Here is a 21871-nt window from a genome sequence, read left to right as displayed (position 1 = left end):
CTATTCTATTCTATTCTATTCTATTCTAAATATTTGAGTCCCAAGAAGCTTGGAGCAAAAGCAATTGTTTGCTATCCAGAAGACAGTGATTGCACACTAGTCCTCTGTCTGCTTGGGGATGGTAGGCAAAGGGGAGAGAAATTTCTTTTTACAGCTGTGTTTTCATTATAATTCCCCACTATTTCACAGTTCTTTAGTGTTTTTTTTCCCCTCTTCTTCTTTGCCATGTTTTTATTTTTATATATATCCACACACAGACATATACACACGTGTGTGTATGTAGATACCATTACGAGGAAAAGCAATCATTCATGCCCAGAAGCCTAGCATTGAAGTGACATCTAAGTCTGGTTTAAGGGAATTCCTACTTCCATCAGTTTGCTTTAGAACTCTTACTTCAATGCCAGGAGTTTAAAATCATTTCATTCTTTGATGAAGCTTCTCTTCATAGCTGTTTCTGCTGCGAAATGTTTCTGTGTGAAAAAAACAAATGATTGCCCTGAGCTGGATGCCATCTTTCTTATTTCCTAGCAGTAAACTGAAAGCAAGGTTTCTTTTTCTGCTTGCTGTCACCTCTTCAGAGGTTCAGTGTTTGTCACCACAACCTGCCTGAGAGACTGTGGTTGTCTGTATCTGTGTATTTTTCTGTAAAGTCTTTAAGGGGAAAGAAAGGTCTCTGCTTCTAAAAGCTTCCTTCTGTATGAAAGACTTCTATCACCTGCTATAAATATGTCTAGTATTCTGAGCTGCTAACACACCAAGGAGCTGCGGGACTTAGAAAGAAAGAGAATTGCAGATACTTTAAATACTGATTGGATTTTATTTTTTTAAATACTTTGTATAGCAGTCTGTGGTGGGTTGGAACTACCCCCCAGCAAATTGGAGAATTACCCCCAAAATAAATCACCAGCAGAAGCAGAATGAAGCTATATTATAAAAGCTAGCAAAAATCTAGAAATGTAAAGCAATTAATATGTGCAAAATATATTTACAGGTATTTACAATCCAGGAAAACACAAATAGAAGGATCCCCTTGTGCAGAATCAGCCAGGGGGCTGCTCACAACCTCCTCCCTCCCTCCCTCCCTCCTTCCCAGCACACTCACACAGTAGCCAAAACAGAGATTATCCAGGCAAGGCCACAGAAGAGAGAGAGAAGTTGCAAGCAGAAGTGACAGGGAAAAAAAAAGAGCGAGAATAGAATAGAATAGAATAGAATAGAATAGAATAGAATAGAATAGAATAGAATAGAATAGAATAGAATAGACCAGAGCAGACCAGACCAGAGCAGACCAGGTTGGAAATGACCTTTGAGATCATCGAGTCCAACCTATCACCCAACACCATCTAATCAACTAAACCATGGCACCAAGCACCCCATCAAGTCTCTTCCTAAACACCTCCAATGATGGTGACTCCACCACCTCCCTGGGCAGCCCATTCCAATGGGCAATATCTCTCTATGAAGAATTTCTTCCTCACATCCAGCCTAAACCCAGAACTCTCTGTATGGCCAAGTACAAGCTATTCAATGAGGAATGGAATGATGCAGACCTATCAGTTGTTACTGTTCTGTGTCCCATGGTAATCTATTTACCTTTGTTCACTCTAAGCCTTTGCAGTTAGGAACTAGGCTGAAGTTGCACCTTCAAACTGCAGTGCAGTCATTGGGTTTGGTGAACTCTCCTTAATCACATCAAAAGAACTATTTTGGGATATAATTCACAATTATAGACAGCTTTTTTAGGGTTATGTTGTTAATGAGTAAACAAAGGCTGCTGTTTAGAAAGAAGCAAAAGTATGAAACTTAAACCAGAAGGAAACAACAACCAACCAACAACAACACCACCCCCACCCCCCAAACAAAACAAAACAAGATGCCTTTCATGGGATTTATTGAGCCTCTTGCCTGCCTTTTCCCATCTGAAATGTGCACAGGTAGCTTGCATGACTCCCAAGGTGGATTACTATCAGGACACTTGAAGGTGTCCAGAGAAGGGCAACAAGGCTGGGGAGAGGCCTTGAGCACAAGCCCTATGAGGAGAGGCTGAGGGAGCTGGGATTGTTTAGCCTGGAGAACAGGAGGCTCAAGGGAGACCTCAATGCTCTCTACAACTACCTGAAAGGTGGTTGTAGCCAGGAAGGGGTTGGTCTCTTCTCCCAGGCAACCAGCACCAGAACAAGAAGACACAGTCTCAAGCTGTGTCAGGGGAAGTTTAGGCTGGAGGTGAGGAGAAAGTTCTTCACAGAGAGAGCTGTTCACCATTGGAATGTGCTGCCCAGGGAGGTGGTGGAGTCCCCATCCCTGGAGGTGTTCAAGAGGGGACTGGACCTGGCACTTGGTGCCATGGTTTATTCATGAGGTCTGTGGTGACAGGTTGGACTTGATGATCTTTGAGGTCTCTTCCAACCTTGGTGCTACTGTGTTACTATAGAACTGTTTCAACATTAATTACAGAAGGAATCAACATGGCTGACTGACATAAAGGGCAAGAGTTTATGGTTTAGAGTATCCTAAGTGGCTGCTCCGTAAGATACCAGAGGGCTTTAGTTATTTTGGCAAGCATCTAGATTCATGCAGATACTTAACCCTTCCTCTTTCTTTCACTGAATGATGCATGGTGAAAAGTATCTAAGGCATGAAATAATGTCTCATTCCTCACCTCTTCCATGTGACATTACTAACTCAACAGATTATCTAACTACTATCAGTAGTGGTGAGAAAATGAGCTATTTTACCTTTTTTCAGTGGATGTTAATCTTTAAGGTAATTTATTCTTACACATTTATTGTGCAGCTATGCTGTGCTTTCTTAACCTGCTCTGAATTGGTAGTTTAAGGTATGCGTTAAGGTTTTGGGGTTTTATATACTTACTGCTTTCTGATGTCTTCTATTGTGAGTGAATTTGGCATCTAGAAACCTCATGACAGCAAACCACTCATGGTGTCGACGTTGGAAAAATAGTTGGCAAGTATTTAGAGGAGACTGTTTTTCATTCTTTTAGTCTGTGATACTTTGGAAATTGCTCTTTCATGCTTCCAAGCGGAAGAAGAAAAGTCCTGCTAATCCAAGAAGGCAGATAATGGCTGCAGTAGTGCACACTCAGATGTTTACTCAGGAACTGCAAAAATCTTCAGAGCTGGTCTGAATAAATATTCAAGAGTATTGTGAAAATTGTCTTCTTTTCATATTTTATTCTACTAGAGGCCTCACATATTCCTGCTGTGTTGGACACCTAAGAAATAAAGCTGTCTTTTTTGAGGCACTGTACACATTTAAGAGCGTTTTGTTTGTGTGTGCTTGGATGTGCACAGAAATGGAGATGTGCACAGAAATGGAAGCAAAACCAGAACATATACCCAGGAAGAGGCAAGGTAGAGTTTGCCCAGGAGAATAATCAATTTTCTGTGGCAGGCTCTTAACATAGTGGCACAGACTGTTGGTCTGTGAGGTGGGTTGCACACTGGCTCCACAACAGAGCTCAGAGGGTTGTGATAAGTGGCAGAGAGTCAACTTGGAGGCCTGTGGCCAGTGTTGTTCCCCAGGGATCAGTACTGGGCCCAGTTTTGTTCATTATATTTATCAACAACCTGGCTGAGGGCATTGAGAGTACCCTCAGCAAGTTGCTGATGACACAAAACTGGGGGTGGCTGACACCTGCCAGGCTGTGCTGCCATCCAACCAGAGCTGCACAGGCTGAGAGCTGGCTGCAGGCAAACCTCATGGAGTTCGGTAAGGACAAGGGCAGGGTCCTGCACCTGGGGAGGAATAACAGCAGGCACCAGGACAGGTTAGAGGCTGCCTTGCTGGAAAGCAGCTCCATGGGGAAAGACCTTGGAGTGCTGGTGGGCAAAAAGCTCTGCATGGGACAACAATGTGCCCTGGTGGCCAAGAGAGCCAATGGCATCCTGGGGTGCAGCAAGAAAAGTGTGGCCAGCAGGGCTAGGGAAGTTCTGCTCCCCCTCTGCTCTGCCCTGCTGAGACCACAGCTGCAATCCTGTGTCCAGTTTGGGGCCCCCCAATTCAAGAGAGACAGAGACCTGCTGGAGAGAGTCCAAGGGAGAGCCAGGAGGATGCTTAGGGGACTTGAGCATCTCCCCTGTGAAGAGAGACTGAGAGCCCTGGGGCTGTTCAGTCTGGAGAAGAGAAGGCTGAGAGGGGATCTGATCAATGTCTATCAATAGCTGTGGGCTGAGTGTCAAGTGGAGGGGGGCAAGCTCTTTTGGGTGGTGATCAGCAATAAGCTAAGGAACAATGGAGACAAACTTGAGCAGAGAAGGTTTCAGCTCAACACGAGGAGAAACTTCTTTGCTGTGAGTGTGATTGAGCCCTGGAACATTCAAACCCCCACCTGGCTGCATTCCTGTGCAGACTACCCTGGGTGATGCTGCTCTGGCAGGAGGGTTGGAGTTTCTGGAGGTCCCTTCCAACCTCTCTAATGTACTATGGTACTGTGATAGGCCAGTGGTTCTGTGAACAGTGTTATGTAAAATTAGTCAGTGTGGCAGTACTTTACCATTCCCAATCCTATGTTGTCTGTCTGTAACCAAGCTCAGAACTGTAAAAACAGTGCACAGAAAAGTGCACACAAAAGATTCATATGTAAAGAGTATCATCAGCCTATCTTATCCTAGAGCCAACAGCAAGATTTCCAATTAACTGTAAAAAAAGTGAAGGGAATTTCTTTGCAAAGAATATGCTTTATTTATGGAAGATTATAGTTTCCTACCACTAAGTACGAAAACATCTTAAAGTCCTTTATATTAGTAGTGGAAAGCAGTAAGTGGTAGTGTAAGGGAGAGAATGGTTTTAGATGGGATGTGTTATCTCTTTTTATCCTAAAATTTCCTGTGTTCTTGCATGACTAATAGTGAGAATTGAATACTCCAAAATGTGAGGTGGGCACTTTGCTGTTGTTGCAGCTTTGAGATTGAGTTAATGAAAAACCCAAACAAAAATTCAGCGCCGGTGGCCTGATTTCGCTCTGTCAGAGCAGAGAGATGACAACAATGGTCGCATTATATTTTTATGCCTTGCTATGCTAGTGGATTCCATTATCACAGCAATACATCTGAACTTTCTGCAGTGATGATCTTTCAACCACCCAGCTCCTAAGGGGAAACACATGTGGATGAAAGCAGTTCTGTCTCACTTATGGATTAGGGCAGCGAGTGGTTTCGGTGAGCCTGTCAGCAGAATTCCCGGGGACGGACAAACTGCTTCAGCACGTACGGGAATGACGAGCTCAGCTTGGGGTCCAGATGGGTTTGGTTAAAGATGTTATATTGAAAGAGCACCCTGGTTTTCCTAGGCATATAAACAAAGGTAGCTGATTTCTACAGGCAGCTGCATATATGACTACTGCAAAGAGCTGGGTTTCATGTTCCCTCCTGCTTAGAGTACTAGGGGGGAAATGAAATACACTTGGACTCACAGCTTGTGCTGTGTGAAATACAGTAGTGCAACTGCAGTGGTTCGGGCTATAAATTTAAATAGATACATGCCAGAATACTGGCAAGCTCTAAACCAGTCCTGGTTATGCCAGAAAAAGGTCTTTGTTTCATGGGTTTAGATGTTTCCAGTATAATCTTAACATCCTATACCACATGCATTGCACTGGCATAGCTAAGAAGGGAATCTGTACATAACTGGGCATCTTCTTGGGTGAGGCATGATCTAGTTGGTTAGGTGGTGTTGGGTGATAGGTTGGACTTGATGATCTCAAAGGAACACTGGAACAGGTAGCCCAGGGAGGTGGTTGAGGCTACTTCCCTGAAGACTGAGGGAGCAGGTGAGAGAAAGCAGCCCTGAGGAAAAGGACTTGGGGGTGCAGGTGGATGAGAAGCTGGACAGGAGCAGGCAGTGTGAGCTTGCAGCACAGAAGGCAAATCCCAGCCTGGGCTGCATCCAAAGCAGCATTGCCAGCAGAGTCAGAGAGGTGATTCTGCCAAATTGGCTCTGCTGAGACCTCACCTGGAGTACTGTGTGCAGGTCTGGAGCCCTCAGCACAGGAAGGACATGGAGCTGATGAAAAGGGTCCAGAGGAGTGCCACAAGAATGATTAGGGGATTGGAGCAGCTCTGCTACAAGGACAGGCTGAGGGAGCTGGGGGTGTTCAGCCTGGAGAAGAGGAGGCTCCAGGGAGACCTAATAGCAGCCTGCCAGTACCTGAAGGGCGCTGCAGGAATGGAATGGAATGGAATGGAATGGAATGGAATGGAATGGAATGGAATGGAATGGAATGGAATGGAATGGAATGGAATGGAATGGAATGGAATGGAATGGAATGGAATGGAATTAACCAGATTGGAACAGACCTTTGAGATCATGAAGTCCAACCTACTATCCAACACTATCTAATCAACTAAACCGTGGCACCAAGCACCCCATCAAGTCTCTTCCTATACACCTCCAGTGATGGTGACTCTACCACCTCCCTAGGTGATGCTGCTCTGGCAGGGGGGTTGGACCTGATGATCTCTGCAGGTCCCTTCCAATCTCTAATGCACCGTGATACTGTGACTAATTCTGTGTGGTTTTGTGCTTTAGTCTGCTTTCTGGAAAGTGGTAATGGGAGCAGAGCTGAAATGCTGGTTAGAATCTTCTGCCATTTCCTCCTATTGCATAGCTCTTTACTGTTTTAGAGTCAATGGGGAGACCAAACAATATATTCACAAATCTACTTTCAGTAAAAAAAAGGCTTAGCTGCATGGTGCTTCTGTGACTGAGGCAGGCTTTAGCAATCCAAACCACATTCTAGGATGTGTTGTTTGATGTGGATTTTCTGGAAGTCTGGAGAGGTTCAAGGGACACAGAATGTGGATTTGCAGAAGTGCCAGAAGTCTCAGATTTTCTGGCACCCTCCTTTTCATTCCCACCAGAAGAGGACTTTGTTCCAGTCTCATTCTATCAAACTGCAAAACAGAATAGGCCAACCTCATCTGATGCAATTTTGTTCTAGGGCAAGATCAGAAATGGGGGTAAGGTAGAAAATGGATATGCTTGATCCCTAAGGGCCTTGTCCTAGTTCTGGCAGCACCCTGCTGTCCACTTGACTGATTTATTCAGAGAGAAGAAAGATTGCACTCTGTAAGGTGAGCTACAATTAAGGAGAAGCACAGGAGCTGAGCAGCACGTTTATAACTTCATTGATGTCACCTTTGTTTCTTTACTGTTGTGATTCATGTATTCTTTCCTTAAATTCCATAAAATAATCTATGTGACAAATACTGGGACCAGGGTGGGAAATTATGGTCACTGTGGCAGGTGATTCACTGTTGCAAGTCCCAATGTCCTGCAAGAGCAGAGACGTTGATGTAGAGCTGGGTTAGCTGCATGTTGGGTAGTGACCTGTAAGCAGAACATTGAAACTACCATTGTAATTGTCTTTACAAGCATGAATTAGGTAGAGACAGACCTCTTGTGTAAGATGCCAGAAATTCAAAGAGAAGAAAGGAGAAGTGCCATGGTGTGAGCTGGAGCTTCCTAAGCCATAAACATTCTTCTTGTGAACTGAAGAGTAAATTTGTGGGGTTTGTGTGAGAGATAAATCTGTCAAATATAAAATACAGATAAGTCTACAAAAAAGATGTACATTTTTAACATAGACATATATAAAAAGCACTTTTATATCTGTACCATCTATATCTTTATCTCTATCTCTCTATCATCTCTATTTCTATCTCTTTATCATCTCTATCTGTATCTATCTGTATCTCTCTATATCTTTCTATCTCTTTCTATATCTCTTTCTCTCTTTCTCTCTCTCATCTCTATCTGTATCTTTCTGTATCTCTCTGTATCTGTCTTTCTATCTCTTTCTCTCTCTTTCTCTATCTCATCTATATATATCATCTATCTCTCTGTATAAATGGTAGCTAGAGAGAATCACAGAGTCATAGAATGACAGGGGCTGAAGGGACCTCTAAAGATCCTCCAGTCCAACCCCCCTGCCAGAGCAGAACCACCTGTACCAGAGAGGCAGATGGACACTTAGATACAAGGATATATTTATTCATCAAGACTGGGCTAAAAGGGCAAAAGAAACGTTTGAAAAAGATTATCCATAGGAAAATGCCATTGCTTTTTTATTCATTTCCTCCCCAGTGTTCCCTAGTTATGCATTTGAGGAATCAGGGATCTTTTACCTGCCCAGACTGTATGATCAGGAACTGTGGCACCTCTCCAGGCACTGGGACTTGGAAACAGCTCAACCTTAGACTGTTACTATACAGCCAGGAAGCACTGTTAATCAATCAATCAATCAATCAATATTTAAAAATAAAACAAGTGTCTGTATAGCCCAGTCAATTTACATGGAAAATGCCTTCTTTTTAAACCAGTTTTTCATCAGGGAGTCATTCTAATAGAAACATCTTAGCATCATAGAATCACAGAATTGTCAGGGTTGGAGGGGACCTCAAGGATCAGCCAGTTCCAACCTCCCTGCCATGGCCAGGGACACCTCGCACTACAGCAGCTTGCTCACAAACACATCCAGCCTGCCCTTCAAAACCTCCAGGCTTGAGGCTTCCACCACCTCCTGGGGCAACTTGTGCCAGTCTCTCAACACCCTCATGGGGAACAACTTCTTCCTAACATCCAATCTCAATCTTCCCATTTCTAGTTTTGCTCCATTCCCCCCAGTCCTATCACTCCCTGACATCCTCAAAAGTCCCTCCCCAGCTTTCTTAGAGCCTCCCTCAGATCCTGGAAGGCCACAATTAGGTCTCCTTGTCCTCTCCAGACTGAACAGCCCCAACTCTCTCAGTCTGTCCTCATAGCAGAGCAGCTCTAGCTCTTATGTTCATCCTCATGGCCCTTCTCTAGACACCTTCCAGCACTTCCAGATCCTTCCTGTAAGAGAGGCTCCAGAACTGGACACAGAGCTCCAGGTGGGGTCTCAGCAGAGTGGAGCAGAGGGGAAGAATCACCTCCCTCAACCTGCTGGCTGTGCTTCTCTTGCTGCAGCCAAGGCTCTGGTTGGCTTTCTGGGCTGCAAGTGCTCACTGCTGCCTCTTGAACCCTTCTGAAGTGCAGTCACCCTAGTGATACAAATACACTTTCTAAAATCAACAACATGCTAAAGCTCAAGCATGCCAGGAAGGTAGCAAGGCTTTGATTACATGCCACAAGCCTCCTTGCCTTTTGTCTAACAGATCACATAGCTGGCAGTTTAAAACCACCAAGTGACTCAACCTTAGAGGGAAATGACTGTGATGCAACAGGATCCTTTTGATCTTTCAAAAGACTTAATGATGTTCAGCTTGACAGCCCATGGGTTACTTCTTGACAGAGGAGATTCAGATATTTCCAGGTTGATTCATGCTCTGCGGCCAGGTTTGCAGAGCTCCATCCTGCAGCTTTGCATGGTAGACACATTTTCAAGGAGCTGCTTCTTTCCTGATGTACCTTGCTGTTTGTACAGCTACAAGACAGTCTTTTTGCCAGCTTAATCCAGTGTCAAGAAGTCAGTTCCTTCTCTTCATCTTACCCTGCCTGCAACTACATGCCCTCCACCAGTTCCCTGGCTGGGTAGAATGTGCTAAGTGCCGGGTTCTACACATTGGCCACAACAACCCTGTGGGTGAGAGGTTGGACTTGATGATCTGGAAGGTCTTTTCCAACCTGGTTAATTCTGTATTCTATGCTGCTCAGCGCCCCAGTGTGATTGGCTGTGCTGCATGGCCATATGACACAGCACAGAGTCCTGGTTCCTGGAACCAGTGTGGCTGCAGAACAGCAGTGGTGCTCCCCATCAGCACTTCAAGTTCAGGCCCATCTCTAACATATCTTCTTTCTCAATTTCCCCCTAGCTGCCTCTGTGCTTTCTGGGCAGTCTCAGCATATTGATTCCATTTTCTTAAGGCATTTAACCAAGGGACTAGCAACAAGAATTACCCATTCTCACTGTTTCCTACCTGCCGTGTTGCCTAGTGTTACTCTGATTAGCAAGAGGGAAGATGGGGGCTTGATTCCCACCTGGAAGACAGTTTGAGAACTCCAGCTATTTCTAGGAATTTGGGATTAAATGTGTTCATACCATCTTACCTCCCTTGAACAGGGTTTGCTTTACCAGGAGCATCTGCCTTCTCTTCCTGTATGCAGTAAGTGGAAGGGGAGAGCTAACTATGATCCCAGAAGCCAGAACACCTCTTCCTGGTCCAGGTCCGGTGCTACAATTGCTCCCAGGACTGCAAGACAGGGCTGGAGCTGCAGGAGCAACGGAGTTTCCTGCAAGCTCAGCAGTCAGGGTTGGTCTCCTCCAAGATGGTATTTCCCACTCCAGCCAGCACTGCATGGCTGGGCTTCTCTGAAGAGTCAAAGCTTTGACCACATTTAGAAAACTACTGGTGTGAGTATTACAGCAGTAGGGAAGGTCTTGGGGGCAGACAATTGAGAACCAGAGGCTTTCAGAATTCCCTTTTGCAACCTGGACAGGGACTGGCTTGAGAGCAGCCCTGAAGAAAAGGACCTGGGGGTGCCTCAACATGAGCCAGGTGTGAGCACTTGCAGCCCAGAAAGCCAACCAGAGCCTGGGCTACAGCAAGAGAAGTGTGGCCAGCAGGGCCAGGAAGGGGATTCTCCCCCCTCTGCTCCACTCTGCTGAGACCACAGCTGGAGCTCTCTGTCCAGTTCTGGAGCCTCTATTTCAGGAAGGATGTGGAGGTGCTGGAAGGTGTCCAGAGAAGGGCCAAGAGGATGAGCAGAGGGCTGGAGCTGCTCTGCTATGAGGACAGACTGAGAGAGCTGGGGCTGTTCAGTCTGGAGAAGAGAAGGTTCCCAGGAGACCTAATTGTGGCCTTCCAGTATCCGGAGGGGGCTAAAAGAAAGCTGGGGAGGGACTTTTGAGGGTGTCAGGGAGTGATAGGACTGGGGGGATGGAGCAAAACTAGAAGTGGGAAGATTGAGATTGGATGTTAGGAAGAAGTTGTTCCCCATGAGGGTGGTGAGAGACTGGCACAGGTTGCCCAGGGAGGTGATGGAAGCCTCATGCCTGGAGGTTTTTGCAGCCAGTCTGGATGTGGTTGTGATCAACCTGCTGTAGTGTGAGGTTTCCCTGCCCATGGCAGAGGCGTTGGAACTGGATGATGCTTGAGGTCCCTTTCAACTCTTGGAAGCTTTTGTTTCCTGTGGCATCACTCTGGGCTCACCTGGGATTTGGAACAGCTGAACATTAGGATATTACCTGTTGTGCTTTCTGCAGATCCATCAATGCCTTTCAAGCCTATATGTAAAGTTTGAAAGCAGGCTGTAGGTAGTGGATGGAGTCTGAAGTAACAGCAGGCAGGGAAGGAAAGCATTCTGGCAAGCACTTCCAGATAGGTACCGTCAATCCATGGGCTACCTTATCAACACCACTGTGATTAAGTTATTTGGTGTTTCCAGCTACTTTAGAATTGTGGTGTATGATGCAGAAGAGCTATGATATACTAAGGCAAAGCAGAGTCTTCAGTCTTTTCAGCAGGTGGTTAGATGCATCTTATTCACTCTGTTTTTCCAGCTCACTGTCTGTGTTAATTGTACCATGTATCATTTTACCTTTTACAACAGAACTGCACTAAGGTTTTATTTAACATGCCATTTCTCACACAGGCCTCTGCCTTTAGTCACTGCACAGAAACAGCTGAGCAGTTCTAGATTCCTTCATTTCAAATATGTTGCTACAAAAGAGGGGAAGATCTTAGCAAAATCTGTGCTCTTATGCCGGGCACAAATGTAGAAGCATACCAAAACATCCTGTGCCATCAGGTATTGGCACTGTGTGTTTCACAGAAACATTCAGGTTAGAAAAGGCCCTCAGGATCACCAAGTCCAACCCAGAACCCTACTCTACAAGGGTCACCCCTAAACCATAGCCCCAAGCACCGCATCCAAACCACCTTGAAACACATCCAGGCTTGGTGACTCCACCACCTCCCTGGGCAGCACATTCCAATCCCTGACCACTCTGGCCCTAAAAAAATGTTTTCTACTGTCCAGTCTAAACCTACCCAGTGACAGCTTGAGGCCATTCTCTCTTGTTCTGTCACTAATTACCTGTGAGAAGAGACCAGCAGCAGCCTCTCCACAACATCCTTTCAGGTAGTTGTAAACAGCAATGAGGTCTCCCTCATGTTCCCCAGACATTATTAAGACAGATACCTGCAAGTGAAGTACAATGCAACAGCCTAATGAATGGATAGATTTCAAATATAGAAACTGTATTGATGAAGATTGTATTATAGCATGTTACAATTCCCACAGAATTCAGGGCCATATAGAAGAGGACCTTGCCAGCATTCCTGTGAAGATAGATACATTGAGAATTTAATTCTGCTTTCATACAGTGAATGATTTCTTTTGTGGTGGGTTGAAAATTCCCCCCCCCCAACATTAAGTGGCAGACCTGCTCAGTTGGGAGCAAATGAAGCTGTATTTACAAGCAAAACTACAATCTACAATGAAATACAATCAGGATGTACAAAGCAGGCAATGTTTGCACATGTTTGCAGGTATTCACAATTTACAAGAACCCCCCTGGGCAAAACCAGGGGGCTAATAATAGCTTCCCCTTCCCTGCCCCCTTCCCTCTATATCCCTCTCTACACAAGGGACAAGAGAAAGAGCAGAGAGTTGTTTGTTAGTACTTAGCCACAACAAGGAACACAGCCAAGGTCAGCAGAGCCAGTATGAGCCCCAGACAGAGCAGAGGAAGCAAAAAAAAGAGGAAATTAGTTTACCAAACCATCTTTCATGGCAGATATCTGCCCAATGGGATTAGCACTTATCCTTATTTTCCTTTTTACACTCAGTGGTGATTTATTTGCATTCTACCACTTTCTGTTCAATGTGGTAAAAAATTTTCCAGGCACAGCCTGGAACTGCCACACCTTTTTTTTGCCCTCCTACCACTGAATTACTCTTCTTTTTTTATGCACATGAATGTTGTGCACATGTGCTATTTGCCATTTGCAGGCACAGAGGCTTGCCACCCGTGCTGGGGTGTAATTTGGTCAGCTAGCAATAATCAGCAACTCATTCGGGTGTCACGTTGTCCCTTGGTTTGTGTCTTTCTTCTGCCACTATGGGAAGATTTTTATCCCTCTAAGACTTCTCCCATCTGGTCTATACTCAGGCTATCTGCTTCAGTGGGCTAGCAGAAATGGTTTAATACTTTGCTGGTAGAAAAGTAGATAAGGAGACTACAAGAAAGCTGTGGAGGGACTTTTCAGGGTGTCAGGGAGTGATAGGACTGGGGGGAGTGGAGCAAAACTAGAAATGGGTAGATTGAGATTGGATGTTAGGAAGAAGTTGTTCCTCATGAGGGTTCTGAGAGACTGGCACAGGTTGCCCAGGGAGGTGGTGGAAGCTTCATCCCTGGAGGTCTTTAAGGCCAGGCTGGATGTGGCTGTGAGCAACCTGCTGTAGTGTGAGGTATCCCTGCCCATGGCAGGGGGGTTGGGGCTGGCTGATCCTTGAGGTTCCTTCCAACCCTGACAATTCTGTGATTCTAGACTCAGTGCCCCCAGGTGTTTCTTGTAAAAGCAGCAGGTCTATAAAGCTGGGACTAGCACGCTGTCATTTCTGCTGCTACTCAGAATAACTCTGGAAGTTGCAGAACTGTAAAAGATAAAAGCAATCTGTGGCTATATGAGTTTCTGATTAGTCAGTTCTCCTCCACTTCCTTAATGACACAAGGAATGTGATGTTTTGGTTACCCCTGGCTCAAACACCCATCTATATCCTTGAGCTGCGTGGATCCCAAAGGACGTACCTGTTTACAGGAACTGAAATTATCTGGCAGGAGGCCTCAGCTTGGCTGTGCATTTGAGATATTCCCTGTACAAATATCTCAAAGGAGAGTAACAAAACTTTGCTATGTAGTAATGATGCCTTGTTGAGTGTCAAAAGGATCTTACAGTTTCTTATGCCTGCAGCACAGCACATCTTCTGTTACAGAAACACTCCTTGGATGTCTTAGTAGACAATGGTGCATTTTCCTATGGCTTTCCTAAGGAAGCCTCTGATTCATTGCCTGGGTAGTGCATCAGGGTCCCTTCCAACCCTGACAGTTCTATGATTCCTAAATGCTGAACTGTGAACACAATCAGGTCATTGGAGCAGCTCTGTGCTTGTACTCAGTACTTTTTGTGGATGAAAGAAATAAAAAGGGCACAAAGCTTTAAGGTACACTCTGTCAGCTGATCTAGGCTTTAGTAATTCAATCACTGTAGAAATGTAGCCTCATTGTCTCCTCCTAAGACAGTTCCTAGCAAATGAGTCATGACAGCAATGTCCATTATTTCATGATCCTTGCACTGCATCTGTCATTAAAAAAATCTGCATGTTTGCATTATTCCATATTTTTGCCAGTTAATTTGTGTTTTCTCTCCATGTTCAATTTGCATTCCTTAACTCATAGTTTGCTGGTAAGTGTGTTCTTTCTAAACATGTTCAAAGCAAATTCCTTTAATTCAATTTCTCTGTTTCTTCTCATACAGTCTCACAGCCAGATATGCAACTCAGTCTAATCACAGTGGAATTGCAACCAGTCAAAAAAAGACATCTAGGTCAGTTAAATACCTCTAATTCCTTGCTCGTTAGTGATACTCAAGCAAGTATATGCCCATTGGTATTTTATCCTTTGGCCATAAGCAGGCATTTAACAGTGTGTGTTGATGTCATGCGTGCAAGCTTTGCCACGGTGAGCTTTGCCTCTGGGAATCCATCTGTGAACTGGAAGGACCTGACTTGTATTGCATAGCAGCAGTATTTCTGGTGGGAATGTATCCTGCATCTTTGTATCCTGCATGTCAAATACTGGATGTGGAAGATCAGTTGGTGATTTTAGTGCTCTCTGGCTCAAAACTGTAGTCAAGAGTGAAAAGAATTCTCAGAGTCTATCCCAATTCCCACTAGATGTTCTGCATGTATTGAAAAGCTGAGTTCAGAACCAAGTTTGTACAGCAGCAAAACAAAGCAGAACAAAAAGAACCACTTCCAAGACTTCTGCTCCATCAAGAGGTAGCCTGCACACAGTCCCCACTAATGAGGTGCTTTGTTTTGGCAGTGAATTTGACAGAGATGTGTGTAGAGCTGACCTGTCTCAGATTTCATTGGGACTTTTAGTTTATCACTACCATGAGCACTAAAATCTACAAGCCAGACTGCAGAAGAAGCAAGCTGAGATCTAAAGCTTACTCTTGTTTATACCTTTTTTGCTTGGTTGGTTGGGTTTTTCTGGGGGGGGGAGGGAGAGGAGGGCTGGGATAATTAATGTGTTCATTAATTATACCTTTGCTGTACAGTTCATTGGTGGGAGCAATGAACTCTCAGTGGCATAACTCCAATAAGGATTGTATTTTACAGTGTAGCACAGTACCTCAACTCAAGTTGCTGAATGATTCTCTCTTGGAATGAGCTCTATAGCACAGTCTAGTTGCTTTGCACCTGCATTTATAGCTCTTCAGCTTTCCTTATTGCTGATGCTCCTGTCTTGTCCACTTTCAACATGTCAGAGTTAACAGTCTTATTGTCTAATACTTTAAATCTGTGGCAGTGTTTCCGAAGCCTTTTCAGAGGTATGTGACCTTGTCCCTTGTCTGTTGCTCTCCTCTTTGCATTTCCTTAGCTGCTTAACACGATTCTGCAAAAGCAGTGTAAAAACCTGAATTCAACTTAAAAAAAGCCCAAAACAAACAGCAAATGAGGTAAACTGGAAAGTGTGTTAGAGTACTGCAAGGAGGTGATTCTCCCCCTCAACTCTGCTCTGCTGAGACCCCACCTGGAGCACTGTGTCCAGTTCTGGAGCCTCTGTTACAGGAAGGATCTGGAGGTGCTGGAAGGTGTCCAGAGAAGGGCCACAAGGATGAGCAGAGGGCTGGAGCTGCTCTGCTATGGAGACAGACTGAGAGAGTTGGGGCTGTTCAGTCTGGAGAAGAGAAGGCTCCCAGGAGACCTTCTTGTGGCCTTGCAGTATCTGAAGGGGGCTACAAGAAAGCTGGGGAGGGACTTTTGAGGGTGCCAGGGAGTGATAGGAATGGGGGAAATGGAGAAAAACTAGAAATGGGAAGATTGAGATTGGATGTGAGGAAGAAGTTATTCCCCATGAGGGTGGTGAGTCACTGGCACAGGCTGCCCAGGGAGGTGGTGGAAGCCTCATGCCTGGAGGTTTTTCAGGCCAGGCTGGATGTGGCTGTGAGCAAGCTGCTGTAGTGTGAGGTATCCCTGCCCATAGCAGGGGGATTGGAACTGGCTGATCCTTGAGGTCCCTTCCAACCCTGGCAATTCTGTGCTTCTATGAAATGACCTCATGTATTTTGCGCTTGCTGTGGCAAGTCCTCAAATTCTGGCATGCAGAATCTGTGCAGAGCTGTTTCATATTTTAAGGGGACAGATGAGTTCCCAAGTGTTGCCTCCTCCTTGCTTTTTTTTCCATTACCTTTACCAAACAGTCTCAGGACCCTTACTGCCTGTCACATTAGGGTAATGAGAAGGAGCAAATGGATTTTTAAGTTTGTTTTAGTGCATTCTTTAGGGAACAGAGGATCACTTGAATTCGTGGGTCATGGCAAAGGTTAGCATATGTACAGCTGCAGAGCAGAGAGGGTCTGCTCAGGGCTCAGCACAGAGACTAGCAGGTCAGGCTGGCAGCCAGAATGAGCCATAAACATAACTAATGGTTTAGCTTTCTGAGGCATAAACTGATAAAAAAAGAGACCATGGAGTTTTTTGCATATGCTCTTTAATGAAAATAAAATTATTTGAGCAATTCTCTTCTGCCAATACATTAATAAACCAACCACCACCACGACACATTAAAAGTTTTGAAGGCATGTAACCTTTTGTAATTCTTTGTAACACAACTTCTTTCTCCCTTCTGAGGTTGCTCTTTTGTAAGGTGGTGTGACAAGAGAACACAATAACTCTGTTAACTACTGGAGTAGCTGTTACGGTAGCTAGTATAGCAGCTATTAAACCCATCATGCTGACTCCGGTATTTCATTTTGTCTGCAGGATAAGGAAAAATGGCAAAGAGTAGGAGTTGCAGACAGGTGTTGCAGAGAATTGGAAGCAAGAGTGTGTTGACCAATCTGTTAGAGGACAGATGCAGACAGGAACAACAGAACAAAAAGGGTTACAGCCTTATACAAGCCCAGGACATACATTTTTCCCTTAGCGTAGCCACACAATAAGGTTCAGGTGGTGGCAGAAAATTGTAACAAGTGGACTGCACAGTTTCCTTTATATACTTCTATCTGAAGTACATCTGAACATGCACATGATGCCATGGCAAAGCAAAAAAGCTGTCTTGTTGGTATTTTGCATTTAAAATAGATCATGGCATGCTTTAGCCAGCAGCACTCTGAAAAATAGCCAAAGAAGATAATTAAAAACCCCAACTTCTATGCTAAACACAAGAGTGAAATGTTTATTTACTAGAGTAAGAGAGAGGAAATATTCCTCAGCTATTTTGCTGTGCTTTCTAATAAGTTTCTGTAACATTTTCTCTTCAAAAGGGAAAGCTTTCAAAAGAAGTTGGCATTGCACTGTAATGATTTATTAGGGTGAATCTGTTCTAGCAATGTTAATGGCAAATGCAAAGCATCTTCTTCCATGTCCTGTGGCTCTAGAGAGCATCTTTTCCCCTTCTGTGTGCATAAGGGTAAGGCTTGACTTTCATCTGTGGAGTCTAACTAATCTGAATCCTCCTGTTCACTGTTGCTTCTCTGAGAGCCGTGTTTTCAGCTGCTGGCTTTAAAACCTGCTCTGATATTTGCATACTGCCTCCTCTGTATGTTGTGTTACATAACATTGATTGATTTTTTTGATTGCACCATTCTAGGCTTCCAGGACCCTCAAGGGTGCCAGCTGCAGGCAGCAGTACCAAAGTCCAGGGAGCTTCTAATTTAAATCGGAGAAGTCAGAGCTTTAACAGCATTGACAAAAACAAGCCTCCACAATATGCAAATGGAAATGAGAAAGGTAAGTGAGTGAAGCTGCTAAGCTTGCTTTACGTAACACAGAAGAGGGAAAAAGAAAATCACACAAAGGACCTGTCCACAAGGTCAAAGAAGTGAATGTAATACTCAGACTTGGTAAGGATTGTTGCAGCCACTGTGCTGAGGGCAGCTGCTGGCCATGTGCAGGTGCAGGATTCCTTAGCAGGCTGCCTAGAGCAAAACAATCACATTCCATGGGTGCCAAGAGCAACATCCTCATGCTGGCACCCTGGGATTGGAACATGCTGCAGAGGCCACCTCCTGCACATGCTGGCACCTCTCATTGGGAAAAGATTGTAGCTTATAGATGTGGTTGGGTTTCACTGGTTAAGGGATTGATAGCAGAGTATAGAATCAGCCACTCTGAGCAATGGTTACTGGGATTAGGGTCCTAGCTTAGGAACAGCTTGGGGGTGTTAGGGCTGCTAGGGACTTCTGCTTCTGTTAGTGAGCTACTTCTGGCCAGGGCTCGGGTACAGGGATGCTGCTAGGGATCTGCTCAGGACTTCTATTAGCTGCTTCACCTGTTAAGAGCTTCCAGGACTTCTGCTGTTAAGGACACTGGGACTCTATAAAGTTGGGGATTCTAAAACACAGCAATAAAGGACTTGTGGGAGGACTTCTGAGATTCTCTGCTCTCTGCATGTCTGGAATCTCATTGCTATATGGCAGCAGGGTTCCTGCCTTCATTCATCACCCCAAACTGGGGAGAGCTACAAAGAAAAGCTATGAAGACAGGGCTCTGAAATAGGCTTTGTGGTTGAGTGATGATTAAAGGTCAGAACTGAAAACTTCTGAGGTGTTGTATTTTATCCTACTTTGATGGAAATATCACTGGGTGATTTTTCTGAAGTGAAAACTAATCCATACTAGATGCCTATAATCTTGATCCATATTCGAAGGAAGACCACAATAATTTTGGGGGACTTTCCATCTTTGACTCTAATTGGAGAAGCAGCAGAATATTGCATTTGCATCAGAATATCATATGCTTGTTTTCCTTTAGAACCCCACCTAGTGTACCTATACATCTGAACCTCTAGGATTGGGAATAAAGTCAAATGTAATTAAATTTTGCAGGGATTTGAACTCAGAGTTTGTGTTTTACGCCCTTTAAATACGAACTACTGTTGTGGAGACAATCTGAGTTCTCTCAGTCTTGTCGTTTCTCCCATCCTGCAGAGCCAGCAGGTGGAGGGAGGTGATTCTCCCCCTCTGCTCCGCTCTGCTGAGACCCCACCTGGAGCTCTGTGTCCAGTTCTGGAGCCTCTGTTACAGGAAGGATCTGGAGGTGCTGGAAGGTGTTCAGAGAAGGGCCACGAGGATGAGCAGAGGGCTGGAGCTGCTCTGCTATGAGGACAGACTGGGAGAGTTGGGGCTGTTCAGTCTGGAGAAGAGAAGGCTCCCAGGAGACCTTCTTGTGGCCTTGCAGTATCTGAAGGGGGCTACAAGAAAGCTGGGGAGGGACTTTTGAGGGCGTCAGGGAGTGATAGGAGTGGGGGAATGGAGCAAAACTAGAAATGGGTAGATTGAGATTGGATGTTAGGAAGAACTTGTTCCCCATGAGGATGCTGGGAGACAGGCACAGGTTGCCCAGGGAGGTGGTGGAAGCCTCATGCCTGGAGGTTTTTTCAGCCAGGCTGGATGTGAGCAACCTGCTGTAGTGTGAGGTGTCCCTGGCCATGGCAGAGGGGTTGGAACTGGCTGATCCTTGAGGTCCCTTCCAGCCCTGACAATGCTATGGTTCTATGACCCTGACACAGTCTCCCTAGGAAATGTGCCTCTTGAGGCTTTATCTCAGAAGGAACACTGGAAAAAAATTCATTTAAAAATTCATCCTTCTGGTTGTGTAACTAACCCAGCCCCTTCCCCCTTTCTTTCTCCCTTGGTGTAATGACCAACATTTTATTCATATCTTTGGGTTTGAATACAGTTAAAAATGATACAATATGCATAGTGCCCATTTGCATCCTTGGGGTCTGTGGGAGGAACAAGTATGCAGTGAATGTTCCCCATCCAAGCCACAGGCAGCTCGCCAGGACTTTTCTATGAAATTCTGATGAACACACTTTTGCCCCTAGCTGTCTCTGAAGTTATAAAGCCATCTTTTCAATAGTGATTTCTGTATTTCTGCTGTCAGGCTTGAATGTTTCAGATACTTCTGAAGTAGGATTTAGTTTGCCAGGGACTCGATTGTAGCAAGGCATCCAGGCTAGAGCTAGACAGATCAGAGTGAAAGCTGCGCAGGCACTGTATGGTTCACAAATGCCATGAGTTGTGAAATAGGAGATGTGGCTGCTTGGGTGAAGGTATGTACAGGAGTTTAGGTCTTAGAATTGCTTCATCATGCTGACATAAGTTGAGATATGTGAGAGTGAAATGATTCAAGGTGAGATTATTAACTGTGGCTTGGCTGCTGAGGTTTGCGTTGCGATGCAGATTGATGTGGGTTTTTGCACGATGGATCTCTTTACTTTCCCATTTCTTTATAGAAGAGAATGAGAACCTTGATGAGATTTTTAGTCAAGTCATCACTTAGAGGAGGAGAAGTCTCTCTTTCTTTTTGTGTATATAATCATTGAATTCATTTTACAGGAGAGAGCAAATGTAATGTTGCCTATCTACAGAGTCCTATATCTGAGATGGTTCTGTCTGCTCTTTTACCTTGTTTTCAAAACAGAGGAATGGATGAAAGGAGACTGATTTCTACATGAAAATATAAACCAAATGCAAGTTTGTTTGTTTTAATGTATTTATTAGAGGAAGTAACTGCTATGAATGCAAGGACACTGAAGTGGTACTAGTTGTAATACCCTAAAAGAATGCACAAGAAGTTTTCTGTGACTTCACCATGCTACTTCTCTGCCTGCAGAGGAAAACAACTGAACCATGCTATGTAAAAAAACCCTGATTGTTATATTGGCTAACCTTTTAATATTACACTTAAAATGCCCAGTAGTCTTCTGAGTATTATTTTTTTGCCAGTATTTGAGAATGTTCTGCAAGCTGAGTGTGTGAATAATTTGTTTAGAAGCAGGCTTCAACCCTCACAATAGTATCAGTAATACGAAACACCCCTTGGAAACCAAACCAAACCATAAAAAGTATCACTGTGAGTTGAAAAACTTCTTTTTCCTAACAGTGTGGCACATAATAATCCTCCTGTTTCAAACTTTAATAAGTTGGGACTATTCAGTCTGGAGAAGAAAAGGCTCCCAGGAGACCTTCTTGTGGCCTTCCAGTATCTGAAGGGGGCTACAAGGAAGCTGGGGAGGGACTTTTGAGGATGTCAAGGAGTGATAGGAGTGGGGGGGATGGAGCAAAACTAGAAATGGGTAGATTGAGATTGGATGTTAGGAAGAAGTTCTTCCTCACGAGGTTTGTGAGAGACTGGCACAGGTTGCCCAGGGAGGTGGTGGAAGCCTCACGCGTGGAGGTTTTGAAGGGCAGGCTGGATGTAGCTGTGAGCAACCTGCTGTAGTGTGAGGTGTCCCTGGCCATGGCAGGGGGGTTGGAACTGGCTGATCCTTGAGGTCCCTTCCAACCCTACCAGTTCTATGATTCTATGCTTGCAGTAAGAAAACTCTTAACAGTCACCACTGAATGGATATGCAGTCCACACATTTTAATTTATGAGATATAGGTTCTATAGTAAATAGCTTGGAACTCTGCATTATGGCTGCATAAACTTTGGTGGGAAAAGAGGTAAATAGTCATTAGAAGTTGGGGCTTCCAGACCCCTTCAAGGACAGGACATCTACTCTGCCCTGGTGAGGCTGCATCTGGAGTATTGTGTCCAATTCTGGGCCCCTCAATTCAGGAAGGACCTCAGGGAACTTCTTGAGAGAGTCCAACACAGGGCCACAAGGATGATGAAGGCAGTGGAA

At 44.7% G+C, this 21871-nt stretch overlaps 1 protein-coding gene across 1 annotated transcript in view; it reads left to right on the top strand.

Moving 5' to 3' along the window:
- Window positions 1–21871, top strand: part of NAV3 (neuron navigator 3) — a 247750-nt gene that overhangs the window by 132534 nt on the left and 93345 nt on the right. The window contains exons 6-7 of the mRNA XM_068162432.1: window positions 14484–14552; window positions 17828–17967. Of these exons, the coding sequence (XP_068018533.1) occupies window positions 14484–14552; window positions 17828–17967 (209 nt within the window). The remainder of the gene's footprint in view (window positions 1–14483; window positions 14553–17827; window positions 17968–21871) is intronic.

This window comes from Melanerpes formicivorus, unplaced genomic scaffold, assembly GCF_026170545.1.
Source record: "Melanerpes formicivorus ecotype bairdi unplaced genomic scaffold, bMelFor1.0.p_v2 SCAF_64, whole genome shotgun sequence".
In the NCBI taxonomy this organism is placed as follows: Eukaryota; Metazoa; Chordata; class Aves; order Piciformes; family Picidae; genus Melanerpes; species Melanerpes formicivorus.
The sequence above is the reverse complement of the archived record's forward strand: the minus strand, read 5'-3'. Positions and strand labels throughout refer to the sequence as shown.